The 15,605-nt window shown below is 38.1% G+C and overlaps 3 protein-coding genes across 4 annotated transcripts in view; 1 reads left to right on the top strand and 2 right to left on the bottom strand.

Annotated features, from left to right (window-relative positions):
* The first annotated feature begins 231 nt into the window (after positions 1-231).
* On the top strand, positions 232-5,426 carry si:dkey-4e7.3 (uncharacterized protein LOC402865 homolog). Of its 2 annotated transcripts, none has more exons than XM_052605393.1 (7): positions 232-545; positions 728-773; positions 1,025-1,209; positions 3,177-3,356; positions 3,432-3,543; positions 4,662-4,798; positions 4,906-5,426. In XM_052605393.1, the coding sequence occupies exons 1-7, from the start codon at positions 465-467 to the stop codon at positions 5,251-5,253; spliced, it is 1,089 nt and encodes a 362-aa protein (XP_052461353.1). In that variant the 5' UTR covers positions 232-464; the 3' UTR covers positions 5,254-5,426. The 2 variants fall into 2 exon arrangements, with proteins under 2 accessions (XP_052461353.1, XP_052461354.1); XM_052605394.1 differs by having other exon boundaries at positions 688-773.
* A 34-nt stretch (positions 5,427-5,460) lies between these two features.
* On the bottom strand, positions 5,461-7,208 carry LOC128019423 (cytochrome c oxidase assembly factor 5). Its single transcript, XM_052605395.1, has 3 exons — positions 6,973-7,208; positions 6,234-6,317; positions 5,461-5,688 (listed from the first exon to the last, which is right to left on the bottom strand). Exons 1-3 carry the CDS (start codon positions 7,072-7,074, stop codon positions 5,647-5,649), a joined length of 228 nt encoding a protein of 75 aa, XP_052461355.1. The 5' UTR covers positions 7,075-7,208; the 3' UTR covers positions 5,461-5,646.
* Positions 7,209-7,918: 710 nt separating this feature from the next.
* LOC128019421 (alpha-1,3-mannosyl-glycoprotein 4-beta-N-acetylglucosaminyltransferase A-like) overlaps positions 7,919-15,605 on the bottom strand; it is a 32,525-nt gene continuing 24,838 nt past the window's right edge. Inside the window, exons 11-16 of the mRNA XM_052605392.1 lie at positions 15,324-15,431; positions 14,685-14,878; positions 12,776-12,854; positions 12,284-12,344; positions 11,866-11,978; positions 7,919-10,888 (exon numbers count right to left, since the gene is read on the bottom strand). Of these exons, the coding sequence (XP_052461352.1) occupies positions 10,862-10,888; positions 11,866-11,978; positions 12,284-12,344; positions 12,776-12,854; positions 14,685-14,878; positions 15,324-15,431 (582 nt within the window). The 3' untranslated portion in view covers positions 7,919-10,861. The remainder of the gene's footprint in view (positions 10,889-11,865; positions 11,979-12,283; positions 12,345-12,775; positions 12,855-14,684; positions 14,879-15,323; positions 15,432-15,605) is intronic.

Raw genomic sequence — 15,605 nt, 5'->3', positions numbered from 1 at the left:
TAAAAATATTCCATGTTTACGTCAAACCTGGACACGTGGAGTGGGATAATAATCTGTACATAAAAGCACTGATCTATATATATGATCAGTGCATAAAAACCACATGCACGCAAGCACACTGCTTTTTACTCCTGTTTTATTTTTTATTTTTTTATTTTGTTGTTGTAAGTAAAACGGTTCGCTGAATCATTCTGTGAACTGATTCATTACAATGATCTGACTCAAACGAACGATTCGTTGAGCAAGAAGAACAAGAGAGTATTTGTTGAAAGTGGATCCTGGCGGAAAACGCTAGTGTAGATAATAATTTACATCTAGATAATGAATTAAGTCAGTTAAGTAAGTTAATAATCAACAGTTAATGTTAATATAAGAGAATTATTATTTCGACACGACGCGTCGTGCATGAAAGACGACTCCTCGCTGAGTTCAGGCTGCTGATATTTCTCTTATATATCAGTCGTATGTTCTCTTCCGCAACACTTAGATGTACCTTCAGAGGACTGTGTCTGAGGACAGCGGAGAGGTGGATTAAACAAGACTCGGTAAACATTTGTTTCGTGTTGGCCGTGGGTGGGTTTATCCACACATACTGTATTTCCTGTAACATTGAGAGCCCTACGATTTAAATACGATTTTAATCGAGAACGTGCTGTTTTTCACGTTGCGTAATTAATTATCCAAAAGCTCCAAAGGTTCTCCTACAGATAACCGACGACCCTTACAGATACCGAGAGCTTTCAAGAAACACAACCAGAGACACTTCACTAAAGGTGAGTTAAGAGAAATCCTGCAGAGAGACATTCATGTAGGTAACGTTACTAATCTAATAATTAATCACTTAGCTGATATTTACACTAAGTATCCAACAGTACATTTCATTTTTTTTTTTTTTGGACAATACACACTGAAACTGAAAAGCCTCAAATTGTTGTTGGTTTTGAATGCGTCATGTTGATCAGCCCAGATATTTAACTAGGCTTCCCCCCCACCTGGATGTATTTGTTCTCTTGTCTCTGTCCAGAGGTCAGCATGAAGAAACTGCTCGTGGACGTGGACTGTGGTGTGGACGATGCTCAGGCTCTCATGATGGCTTTGGCGGTTCCTGACGTGCAGATCCTGGGCATCTCCTGCGTTCATGGAAACACTTCAGTGGAGAACGTCTGCAAGAACGTCCTGCGCGTCCTGAAAGTGTGTAAGCATCTGGAGGTGAGATGGTCTTATATTTCATATCACAATGAGAGGGACAGTTCTTTTGTATCATGCAGTGATGCATTGTGCGTTTTATGATTTTCATTCAGATTTTGAAATTATAATGCTAGGTGTGTTAACAATTGATGGCATGCTTTTTGAGGCATTGGTATTTCAAAGAGCGCATACTTGACCCGCTGGATTGACGGGGAGGTAGTATTTCCAGAAAGTATTGTGCAGTGTTTGCATAACCTTGAAACTTGAAAACAAATCATTGTACAAGATATTGGTAAACAAGAAGAAGAGGATAAGAAATCTCATAGAAAACCTAGAGCCTAGGTTTACATACGCCTTTCAGAATCTGCTAAATGCTAGTTTGAACAAATTAGCATTATGTTTCTGTTTTGTAGTAATGCTTTTTAGTAAGAAGGCAACTCAACCATGTTGGAGTTAACTTTTGAAAAGGATCAAGTTATGCACATTTGTCTTGTATTGTTAACCTACAATTTCCTAAATTTCGAGGTCACTGCCTAGTCCTATTTCAAGTTGTCCTAGCAGGGCTGTTCTTTAAAGGGGGGGTGAAATGCTTGTTTTCACTCAATATCCTGTTAATCTTGAGTACCTATAGAGTAGTACTGCATCCTTCATAACTCCAAAAAGTCTTTAGTTTTATTATATTTATAAGAGAAAGATAGTCTGTACTGATTTTTCCCGGAAAAACACGAGTGACTGGAGGCGTGACGTGTGGGCGGAGCTAAAGAATCACGAGCGCCAGTCGGCTTTTGAGTCGAGAGCGTTTGGAAGTTGTGACATTACCGTGAGGAAAAAACATCATTCAAAACAAACCATGGCTAACAGTCAGATTCAGCCGTTTATTTATGATCCAGAATCAGATCCCGAGGCTGAAACTGAACGAGAGCAGCAGCAGCAACGACTACAGCAGGACGTCTCTATGTGGTATGTATTGAAACTGTATATATTTGCTTAGCGCTTTTGGAAAATGACTAAGTTCCACTTTATGTGTGTTTTTTTTTTTTTAAGCTGTGCATGTGGAAAGTGCAGTTTGATGACAACATCGCATGTTGTGTACTTGATGTGCTTACGCGCTGATAGCTAAGTTAACAACACAGAGATATTTGAAGCAGTTTTACTCACCGCCTGCGGTTCCAACACACGATCGTGACCCTTTTTCGTTGGGACTGCATTATCCTTAAGAAATAAACGATGTGCAAATCCGGCGTCAAACTGGGCCTTGCTTTTAAAACAAGCATCTTCGAAATGCAGGGAACAAACACAAACACTTGCACAACTCCGTTGATGCTCTGTAAAAATAAACTCCATCCACTGGTCCCTTAATACTGTTTCTCTTTTGGTAATCTGTGCAGGGTTGTCTTGCCCTGGCAACCAAAAACACACTTCTTTTGTGACATTTGGCGACGCTCTCGCTCTGATCAGTGAAGTCTGTTGTGCTCTCAGTGCTCTGCTATACGGGAGCGCGCTCTTCCGGCAGAAGTGCCTCAGGACCCATATAAGGAAATTCTGCTCCATCTAACGTCACACAGAGCCATACTCGAAAAAAACTTTCCGAAACTTGTGACAAACCGGAAGAGGTTTTTTGGGAACAGAAATACTCCTTCAAACGTACAACTTAATTTTTGTAACTTTGTCCATGTTTAGCATGGGAATCCAACTCTTTTACAGTGTAAAAAACTCAGTATGCATGAAATAGCATTTCACCCCCCCTTTAAGCAAATGTCATAAATAAATTGTATTCAGTATAAAAACTATTGAATTATTGAATTGATTATTTTCTTTATGTTCAGTATTACACGTCCTTTAATAATTCTAGCTGTTTGCAGAGATATTCTGAGCTAAGTCACTACAGGAATATCTTTACTTGCTGCACAGGAGTGCATTGTTGTCCAGCACATGGCAGCCATTACAACACAATTAGAAAACCTGATTGTGTGTCTGAATGGCTTTAGATTCCTGTATTCAGTGGAGCAACTAAATCACTCTTGGGGCAGACCGAAAGTGCTGGAGATTTTCACGGCAAAGATGGACTCGGGGACGCCCCGGACCCCGATGCTCCTGGCCTGGACCTTGTCCAGAAAGAGGGCGCCGTATCAGCCATGATCCGAATAGTCAATGAGAATCCTGGAGAGGTCTGTATGATTATACTATATGAAATATCATTGAATGGTTATGTGTGAATCACGTGTCGTTCCTGTTTCTCTAAGGTGTCTTTAGTGGCCACGGCTCCGCTGACAAATGTGGCTTTGGCAGTGAAACTTGACCCCTCATTTCCCCAGAAACTCAGAGGCCTTTACATTATGGGTGGCAATACAGACTGTGAGTCCCTCTTACTTTACACTAACTATTTGATCAGAATAGGACTGCACAGTATATCCAATATTAGAGCTCACAAGTTTGATTCATTTCAGTGAATTGAAGTGACCATTTTAATGAATCAGTGGCGTTAACGATTCCTAAAAACAGACTTTTACCCAGCAGCAATGTCTTTTTAGTTGCAATTATAGCATCTTTCCATTAATAGTAATCTAGATGTTCACTTTAAAATGGATTCACTCAAAATAAAGATTTTAATGCACATCAAAGCCAAAATACAATATATTATACACTATCATTATATACAACATAGAACATTTTAAAACATTTTTTAAATGTTTTTGAAAGCCATATCTTATACTTAACCAGGCTGCATTTACTTGATCTAAACTCAGTAAAACGGTCATATTATTAAACTATATATTTAATCTGTTTTCTATTTGTTTATATTTTAAAATGTAATTAAAGTCTTTTAATGCAAAGCTGAATTTTCAGCATCATTGGAGTAATGATTAAGTGATGTACATTCAGCTTTTCATCACAGAAATAAATGACATTTTAAAAGTCTTCAGTGTCACACGATCCTTCAGAAATCATGCTGATTCCCAATTCAAGAAACATTTATTATTATTATTATTCATGTTAGAAACTGTTGTGCTGCTTAATATTTTTTTTTAAGGATTCTTTTTCAGTGAACAGCACTTATTTGAAAAAAAAAATGTTTTTTTTAATATAATATAAAAGTTTTTCCTTTCAAAATTGATGGATTAATGCAAAATTGATGGATTAAAGATTATTATTTTACCATATATTAAGCAGCACATTTTTAACATTGAAAACAATTACATTAAATTACAAATTAAATTTACAAAAAATATATTCAAATAGAAAAAAATATTTTAAATTGTATTACTTTTTCACAATATTAGTTTTTATTGTATTTGAGCAATTAAATGTGGCATTGATGTGTATAAGTGACTTTTGACCTGTACATCAGAAGGACAAATATTTTTTTTATTTAATGCATTACTGCCTCGTGCAGATCAGTCTGTGCATTGCCTATTTTCATTATTTTTAATGCAATTAAACCATGCTAGAGAATAACGTGTGTTTATCTTTAGCTCGTGGGAACACCACTGTATGTGGAGAGTACAACTTTGCAGCTGATCCTGAAGCAGCATATATCGTTCTGAATGAATTCATCTGCCCAGTTTACATCGCAAGCTGGGAGTTCACCTGTCGCAGTAAATTACCCTGGGTGAGATCATTATTATAACAATGCATATAGATGATTATGTATAATTGCTGGTTTATATTCTTGCATACCCATCTTATATATGTTATATTTGTACATGTGTGCTTCAGGAGTTCTGTGACGGCTGGCTGGCTCAGGACACAGATAAGGCTCGGTTTATGAAGCAGATCTTCAAGCACAGCATGGAGTCGTCCCACAGCGAGAGGATTGAGAAGGAGCTGGTGGATGGCCAGGGGTTCATCTCCTGTGACTCTTATGCCATGGCAGCAGCCATAGACGACACGTATGTCATTGAAACTGAACAGAAAGCCGTCACAGTAGAGCTGGCGGGGAACTGGTGCCGGGGAATGATGGTTGTGGATCACCTCGATATCCTGAAGAAGACTCACAAAGCCCACATCTTGAAGAAAGTGGACTTGGAGAGGTTTAAAGTGCTCATGATGAACGCTTTGAAATAAACGATCTTTAGCAGGCATCACATTTTTATCTTTGTGGAAAATTGTTTACTACTGGCTACTTAATCATTCACTTTTTTTACTAAAATCATAAAACCATTCATACAGAAATGCTAGTCACCTGTTGAATGATATATATATATTCTTAAATAAACTCCTAATGTTTTGAATAGTTATCTTTTGTGGATCCAGTGATTTTATGAGCAGTCGTTCAGAACTGGAAATCTGTTTTATTTGATGATTTCTGGTGTTGATGCAGTTCATCATGTTCCCAAATGAGCATCATGAATCAATGACAACTGAGTTCCACGAGACAAATTTGCTTAAAAAGCATAACGTTTACACATTTGAGATCACGTATTGACATCTTGATACAAAACATGTTATTCACATTATTCAGTATCCCTTTCTGCCTCGGAATCGAGATCGGGTGTCCAACTGTAATTGAAGGAGAAGGAAAGGGCTTTTATTATACAGTAAAGACATTCTGACTCGTTAACATGTGCACTTTAATTTGAAACAGAGCTACACAAAACTGAATTAAATTAGACTAAATTAGACTGAAGGCAGTGGCACACAGGTCCAAAGTTACCATAAAAACCACCTTAAACCATAATAATAAAGAAAATGTAACTTCAAATAAAAGTTACCTGAAGAAAAGATTAATAGTTTTAAGATTTATGACCATCACCATTCAAAATTTTATAATTTGAACATTGAATGAGAGAAACATATAATGTTAAGTTGATCACATTTTAAATGCTCGCATACAAAAACCTTTTTAATGTTTGTACACAACTCATTATATATCTGAATTATATATGATTTTGGACTCTTGTAAATTTACGTCTTTATTTTTAACTGACAGGTTTACTTCTTTTAGCTGAGAGGTTGTTTTCCTTGTCTCAACAGTACATTAATCAGAATCTAATAAATTTTATTATTTTTTTATAAGAAATTGTGCATAATTAAACAGTACTGACCATGGATCTCTTGCACTCAAAGAAAGCCACATGCAAGCCTTTGCAATGTCCTTCCTTCAGACACTCACTGGGCTTCTTACCCTCCTGAGACACAAACAGAGACCATCATTATTAGACATTAGAGCTGCGTTAGGGAACTTTTGACGCTCTAGCGGTTAATAAACAGAACTTCAGAACATCGTAGCCGGAACTACTTCTCTCTGTTTATGTCTATGAAGAATCACAAAGGTACTGGGTTACTCCGCCGCTGTACCCCCGAAGCAATCTAAAATAGTCCGAATATAAACACTTATTATAGGTGCACACTAGTCATTCAGGACAAGCTAAAAACACGGTTTGGAAAATGGATTCATGGTGTACTCGCTTATTATATAAATTTTTCTACATTTTGAACACAGACAAAGTTACGGACCGCAGCTCTGATTGGTTATTTTTTACCGGGAGCGATGGAGTTTCTGCAAATGGCAATAGGACACTGGGATAATTTTTCACAGATTATCTGTCTCATATTCTACTGTCAGGACATAATGACAGGTTTAACAAATATGTAAAAAAATATTTTTTTACAAAAGTTCCCTACAGCACCTTTAAGGCATATGGATCAAACGGCTTTTGTAGCACACCATGCATCAGAAATATGCTCTGGTTAAACTCGCTGTTCTCACTGTCACTGACAACAACAATCAATTAATCAGAGGAATGATATATCTGTCTGGCTGAAGGCAATACTTGATGTTACCTTCGCTACACAGTCATGCTGAAGGAGACAGGCTTTGAAATCTTCTCTCAGTCCAGCGCAGGCGCGGCCGTCGTCCTCTTTATCCTCGTAATACTTGGGCATTGTGTAGAGCTTTCATCCGAGAGGGTTTAAACGAAAATATGGGATGAGGAGGCAAATATAACACAACAGCTAGCCTACAGGAGAGTCAAATGCGACATTTTAATGACAGCGGCCATGTTACGTATGACGTATTTAAGGGAGTAGGACGGAGGTGCATTGTGGGAACTGTAGTTCGCAAATGTTCAATTGGTTAGAAGTGTGAGGCATTTATATTGACCAGAAGATGGCACTAAAATAATGCGTTTGACGTTTACGTTGGCACCTAGAAAATTGTGGAAGTTAGTTTAAAGAAACAGCATTTTCAGGGAAAATGATTAAAAAACTGTACTGTAAGACAAAAGAGTCTAAACAATTACTTTGAACATGTTGGTTGAGTTGAGCATTTTGTTTGCAAATTGGTTTGATTTTCCCATTCCAGATTTAATATACAACTGTGCACTAAAAAATATTTAGGTCTAAATTTAAGTTTTATGTAATTGAATGGCATTTTAACAAACCGATTAATGAACTTAATGTGATGCATACTTCTCAGATATATCTTAAAAAAAAAAAAAAAAAAGTGAAATGAGAAAAAATCAAGGCATAGATTACTTTATTAAAATTCATTTATTTGATTTTATTTAAATAATTTCAAAATGCATTTTTTCAGATTGCTCAGAATCTGTTAATTGTAAAAGCAATTAAATTTATCCAGTAAACATGTATAACTATAATAGAAATACCTGTGGACAAAGCATATTCAGTTAAAATATAACATATCGAAACAAACTGACTGATCATAAATATATAAATCTGGTTATTGTGTATTTAAAATGCATTCATTGTATTAGTACTGACAAATACATATCATAAATGTCTTTATTTGTGGGGTAAGTCCTAAATTTAGACCCATTTTTCTATAAGACGAGAAGAAAATATTGTCCTAAAACGGCATAATTCATACATACATCACTCTTTGATGACGTCACATCACAACATGCCTCTTCAAAACAGGAAAATATTACATGCGCAATGAGGGAAACACGACAGAAACATAAAATGATGAATTATGTCAAAGGCTTATTTTGGAACAGTTTATTCAAATCAATGTCAGAGCTGGAGAAAGACAGATGAAGGCACATGAACGTCAAGAATGCACCACACAAGAGGAGCACATTTCATGTCCGATTCATCTCAATGTAAGACTGAAGGGTGGGTTTCAAGAGGGACATGCACTGATCCCCGATGGGAAACCGGCCCATGAGAGTTTAACAAGAGGTAACAATCCATCTTTCAGTGCTAAAACAGGCGAGGAGACAGATCATTGAGCACAAACCTGACTAAAAAGGCATAAGTTCGACAAAACACTGAAAACCACTCTACTGTGGTCTCTCAGGAGAGATCAGAAACGAACTGTAAATAAATGGTTATGACAGTATTTTGGCCTTTTATTAAAAACACACACTGCTCAAGTAGTCACTAAAATGAAGGTGTATGCATGTATAAAGGATATGCTCTGAAACTTCAGCATCAAGGAAAACACAAGGACACATGATGTCCGACTGAACTAAAACTTCCATCTTATATTTACAATCACATGAGATGAGAGCACTTTGTGAATCTGTACAGCAGTTACCTCAGCTTCAAGTCCCTACGTCAGGAGCTACAAGCTAAATCAATACGAGCCATAGCTTTGTAATATGATAAAGGTACAGTGTCATGAATCCAGGTGTCAAAACCAGCACACACACACTTCACACTACTGAAAAATAGCTGTGAAGCCCTGTTCACACCAAGAACGAGAACTATAAAGATACGGATATTAGTGTGCACACTGGGAAAAAAATGGTTCTAAAAATGATAACAGTGGACTCTGCTATTCTTTAATATTGAGAATGATTTTTAGAACGAAATCTTGATTGTTATCATGCTTGGTGTGAACGGGCCTTAAATTCTATTCCATTTCCATTATAAATCTGTGGTTCTGCAAATATTTTGCTCCTGACCAGGTCCACACAGAATCTGCATCTGCAGAACTCCACAGAAAGCTTTAAACGCCTGTCAAGTTCTGCGCATTTTTACATATTGTGACTTATTTGATTGAGTCAAGTGGACAAGGTGATGAGAAAAGAAAGATATATATATATATATATTTCAATGTTTTTGAATTTGCTTGTTAAATTGCATAAATGTTACATTCCCCCAATAAAATTGGTGTTCGCTCACAAAACGTTTACAAAAAGTACTGTGTTTTAGTCCCAAAAAATTTAATTCGCTCACTAAACTTTTTTCATTATCTATCTAAACTTTTGCGTTCTCTCGCAAAGTCTTGAAATATAGTTGTTGGTCCTAACGTATATTTCCATCACAAAAGCTTTTAGAGCAAACATATAGTTTGTCCGGAGATGCAAAACATTTCTGCAAACCCAAAGTTTGTTGGTGAAATGTGAACATTTAGTGAGAGAATCAAAAACACGGAAATATAATTCAGTTTTTAAAAGGGTCAGCTCATTTTATTTCCCCATGTCCATTCAGGGTCTCCGTAGATTGTGCTTTCAGATACGAAGTCCCCTCAGCTTCTTTAATCACCACATTTGAATTAATTCTGTGCAGAAAAACCCAGCAGATTGCATCTGGACTTCATCATGCCTCACTGAACATTCAGACACTTGTGATACAGCATAGAAAGACGAACTTGTCAGACTGACGTGAAGAAAGCCGACTGTTTGAGATGAACAACGAAAGATTCTGAAACATAAATATGAACATGCCATGCTCTAAACGTGAGCGTCTCTCTTGAATCAAGCATCTAACAGACTATCTGATTGTACGATTGAAGGGTTTGGACGCAGGGCACAAGGCAGTCCTTTACCAGGCCCCAAACTGGGACGCTGGATGTGAAGGCACAGAGGTGGGCGGCCCTGCACCCCTCTCAACTACACAAAGATACAAACAATACATTCTCTACCACATCAGAAACTGCCAAAGAATATAAAATAAAAGCATTTACCTTTTGTACAAATTAAAGATTTATTTCAAATAAATTAATTCACCTTCATAGATCGTCATTATCATAATAATAATAATAATAATAACAGCAATTAAAAACCTTCGGATTAAAAGCCATGATTGATTTCTTTGAATAAACCAACACAGAGGAAGAAAAGCCACTTCTGTAGACCAAGTGGACGCACAAAGATATGCAAAGATATTTTAGATTTTGGCAAAGCAGTCAATTAAATAATAAACTGGTCTCCACATGTTCTGAACAGAGTGTCGAACACCAACGGCATCAAACCTAAAAAACATTTCTTTCATCCCACGTTCATCTCCAGCCGTGTTTATCTGACCCAAAGTGTATGGTCAGTTACGGTCCACGACGGCAGAGCGCTGAGGACAATCTTCTTATTATCCAGCATCAGTGCAGCTTTGAATCCTGAACTCCAAGCTTTATCAACAGCCATGATTGCAATTCTTCACGACACAGATTTAGTGTCAGGAAACATTCTGTCAAAAAGTGTTGGCTTGCTTGCTTTCCTGTACAGTAGTAGTCACGTTCACACAACAGAATTCAGGGAATATTAAAAGGTCAAATAAAGTCTGACGAAAGAGGCCAAGGCAAGTAGAAGAGAAGAAACAATGTCAAAACTACCAGAGGGAGACGAGAAGAAAAAGAAAAAAGAGGAAAAAGTAAAGTTTAAGAGGTGAAGCACGAAGCCAGGGTTCCTCCACGCGCTCTGGTAATGTGAGGGTCACTCGATCCGCTGTAGATGCCAGCAGCACCAGACCACTGGAGACTTTCAGGCCGTTACCCAGGTATCCTCTTGATATGGATCTGACAAGACACACCACAGAACATCATCTATGCACATCACCAAAAACAGCAACACATTGCAACACGTCTCGTTTCAAGCAACTCTTTTATTGTCCAGTCAACTGTGTTCTGATTTGGGACATATGAGATGTCCACATCATAATGTCCTCGTGTGCCAGACGCCGTTGTCTTTTATTGCTGGTGATGACAAACAGTGCAAACACAGAAGGGGTATGATATAGGGCTTGATGCTTTGTTGAAAAAGGTTTATAAGATATTTAGTAACTGTAGATGTGATCCAAATGATTCACAGCACAGGCATGAAGAGGGAGAGCACGGGATTGGTCTAGGGTTCGACAGCATAAACAAAACTCAAGAGTCATTTCATATCTCAGGAGTGGTGTATATAACAATATAGTTGTTGTAATAGTTAATAGTTGGGGGGTTATGTTTCAAATAATCACATGATATTGTCAATTTATGAATAACCCCAGAAATAAATACTTTACAAGTTAAAGGTAGTTCTTTATTAAAGGCATCTAATTAATCTAGATGTATTAAAGCTACTTATTAAAAGGCATTTATTTTATATATTTTAAGATTGTTCATAAAGATATAAGTCTGGGATCAGTGCATAAAGAAACAAAACTAATGACTTATATAATAATTAGTGGTCGACCGCTTTATGCATTTGCCCACTGTCATATTCATGTCGTTTTCACTGTGTGCTGTGTGTTAAATGAGGGTTAAGGTTTTATTTGAAAAATATGATTGCCAATGCACACAAACTTCCCAATTGATATAAATTGATTTTATATCGGCACCCCTGCTTTCCAAGATATCGGTATCGACATTGGCTGTCAAAAAAAACAAAAAAAAACACAATATCAGTCGACCACTACAACCTACAACAGTAAGAGCATAGCACAATCCCTACTTCTGTATACTGTGCTACTGTCCAGCCCTAGACGCGCCTAAACCAAAGGCAGCAAGCAGACCTCGCTAATAATGGCCCACACGGCGGAGTCCTTCTGGACCGTCAGACGAACAGCCGCCACGGGGTTGAAGACCGGGTCAACCGTCCCCTCTGCCACTCCTTTCTCAAACTGAGCTGAACACAGGCACAAAGGACAGACAAAATATGACCAGAAGTGATAGTAACATTTTGCATTCAGTTATTTGGCAGACACTTAAAATATTTACAAGTTAAAATTCAAGGGCAACATTAGAAACATAGGGTCTGAATAAATATATATAAGTGAATACTTTTTCAGGCAGGAAGAGCAATGTGCTGAAATGAATTAGCTAAATAAGTGCCATCACTGTTATAAAGAGCACACCGTGCACTGGGTTCATCTATTTGTGAGGAAGGCACAACAATCATTTGCTTCAAGTGCAAAACTGCTAATAACTCACCAAGCTTATAGAACCGATCTTCTGTTCGTTTGTACTTCTCTTTGGTCTTCAATCCAGCATCCTGTGAGACAGAACGTCCTCATTAAGAAGCACTTCAAGAGCCTGTCTGAAAGGTCCTTGCACTATTCTATCAGTGTTAGACAACGATTGTATTCAATGATAAAATAAGCAGCAAACCTAAGCTCACAAACCCATTGACACAAACTCAGATGCACGAGCAGCCTCATGTATTCAAGGAACATCTGCAAGAGCAAACATCAAAGCCCATTCGGAGGCGTTTTGAGCTCTGTACGCAGCCTCATTACCACAGAAGCTCAACCTGCCGTTGACTCAAATTAGCTCTGGTGGCAGCGTACACCGGAGACCTACGCCAGATATTCCTGTCAAGCTGCGCTGAGACTCTCACAAACCTGTCACCCTGGGGCTTGTTGGGACATTTAGAGGAAACCGTATAGATCTAATTGAGAATGTGTTTTTTTTTTTTTCATTTACCGAGAAGGGCAGGAACTCGACAGTAGTGTTCTCGATTTTGTCTCCTGGGTGCTCCTGGTTTCCACTGCGAAAAAGGAACCTGTCAATCAAAGGCCGATTGTTAATGAATATGCATGAACAGGCACAAACTCATGAATATTCGAGAACACGCATGTACAAACAACATGGACAAGAACTTGTGAAGACTGAGTCTAGCCGAACACACACAGGTGAGGGGTTTCTAAATAGGCCCATACTTGAGCTGCTAATTAAATCCAGTCACACGTTAGTAAATTGATCCTTCGTCTTTATCAGCACTGTTTCTTCTCACAGAAACACTTTGAACAGGTCTCTGTTAGACGAAGAAAATGAATGGGCAAGCAGCATGACTGTATGTCCACATCTATTTCCGAAATGACCCTCATCTCTCTCTGTCTTTCGTATTCACTAACAGCATCAGCCATAAGGGTGGTCTATCGTACCAGGACAGGTGTAAGAGTTTGGGGCGTAATACATCAAAAAAAAGTAACAGTAAAATTGTGAAATATTATTACTATTTAAAATAACCATTTTGTATTTTAATCTATGTTCAAATGTTATTTATTCCTGTGATGCAAAGCTACATTTTCAGCAGTTGTGAGGCTTTTACAGAAACCGTAATACTTTTATTGTACTGAAATAAGAGACAGTTGACCAAAAAAAATAAAAGAAACAAAGAAACAAATTTTGTCATCAATTATTCACCCTTATGTTATTTTAAAACTGTATGAATTTTCTTCTGTGGAACCAGCGCCGTTGAGAAACAGAGTTGCAACACTCACATAGGCATCCTATTTCGTGTGACCATGTGACCGCATGAGATCAAAGCATGTGGCAACTCTCTCTCTCTCTCTCTCTCTCTCTCTCTCCCCAACTCTCTCTCTCTCTCTCTCTTTCAACGGCTCTGTGCGAAACACACTATAAAATATGTTTTGAAAAATGCTTGCAAGACAGGAACCCGGTAGCCCTTGTGATGATGTCATCATCAAATACAGATATCCTCACTGTATGAGCAAAACCAGTCAAATCATTCTTCAAAATATCTTGTATGTTATTCAGAGGAACAATACTGTAGGTTCAGAATCACATGAGGGTGAGTGAATGACAACACCTTTAACAGCATGGTTATGAATTCTGTGCATTTAGATATGTCACTAACCTAATATCTAGTTGGCTGATATACTGAAGATGAGTTGTTGTTTTTTTTTTTAACTGACGACAAAAAAAGATAAGATAAAAGCATTAGAAAATATGTTGAAATTTCAGAAATTATTTTTACGAAAGATTTATATTTCTAGAATAGGTTTTATTATTTATATTCCTTGTTAAAAAAAAAAAGCTTCACAAAATTCTAAAAATATATTTTCTGACAAGCACACAGATATGTTGCTAAAAATACAGGTCGTTCTGGCAGGGCAACCAAAAATCCTAACCACCTGACCCAGATTGGGCGTGCAAAAAAAAATAAAATAAAAGTGAGAATCTTCTCCTAGAGTTGTGTATCTGCTCAACATTGTTTTCTCAATCCCATCCCTCTGTCTTCCTCTTCCTCCAGAGGTTTTTGGTTGCAGCGTCTTATTTTAGAAGCTCCTCATTAGCCACCTCTACTCCCCTGTGAGACATGGAGACGTGCGGGTGATGTCTCCCGATCACAGCGAACATCACTTTCAGGAGAGGGTGAGGATTACACAACTAAGTCATGTGGGGGTGTGTATCTGCATGTGAATAGAGTATTAAATAAATGTGGATAAATGCAATAATGGTCCCTTAAATGTCCTTAACCTCTCTCCCGCTGGTTCTAGGTCATCGCACCATCATTACAGTCGATCCCTGTGAGAGAAAGAGTGTGTGTGTGTGTGTATCTCTCACAGTCGTCCAGAGACAGACTGACCTTTCTATGTTGACGGGCCGATCAAACTTGAACAGGACGTAGTCTCCAGCCATTGGAGTAATGGCCCAGAAAAAGTCCTCGCCCATGTACGTCTTCTCCAGTGTATGACCTTGATACACTTTTAAAGAGGTGGACACCTCCGCCGGCGGGTTCACGTGAATCTTATGCAGCAGAGGTTTCAGGAAGTCTTTATCCTGACAGAGCACAATACAAAGTTAACAGGAAGTGCAGCTGATGGCCGGACTGATTTATAACAGTCCTTAAGCGTAAAAACAGCATGCGAAATTGGGTAAAAGGTCAGCTGTTCAAGATAAGAAAACACTTGGGTACAAGAAAACAGGATACAGGAGAAAGACAAGATGACAGGAAGTCAAAGCAAGTTTGTAGGGAAGAGAATCATGACTTCTGTGACAGTTGTGCTAGGGCATGAAAAGCCAGTAATAACATCCATCTCAGGTGGCGTGATTACAGGTTTAACCGGGCTCCATCATTCACTAAAACTACATCTGTAGTGTAAACAATACTGTGTCCTGAATAACAAATGAAGGCCTTGCTTGTCAAACGGTTTAAATGTAGCTGGTTAGGTCACCCAAGATGGATGTGTATATCAGGAGTAAGCACTCATGAAATAAGAGTTACCGTGAGTTTCTGGATTTTCCCAGCAAGGGAGGAGTGTAGGCCTACGTGCTGAAACAAAGAGGGCCTGAAACGAATGCGCAGACTCGACTTCTGTCTCTCACAGTGCTTCTGCAAAGAAAAAGAATGATGAAGCCAAGTTAGACTGTGAGAATGATGTAATACAAATAGAGTTAAAAATAAAGAGATGCAAATAGAGACATGCCGTGTGTATTCGTAGAGAGAAAGAACGATCTAAAAAAAACAAGTTCCTGTTCTGCTGAGGAGAGGAGAGATCAGGGTCAC

Source organism: Carassius gibelio, chromosome A9 (assembly GCF_023724105.1).
Source record: "Carassius gibelio isolate Cgi1373 ecotype wild population from Czech Republic chromosome A9, carGib1.2-hapl.c, whole genome shotgun sequence".
NCBI classification, from domain to species: domain Eukaryota; kingdom Metazoa; phylum Chordata; class Actinopteri; order Cypriniformes; family Cyprinidae; genus Carassius; species Carassius gibelio.
This window is presented reverse-complemented; position numbering and strand designations above follow the sequence as displayed.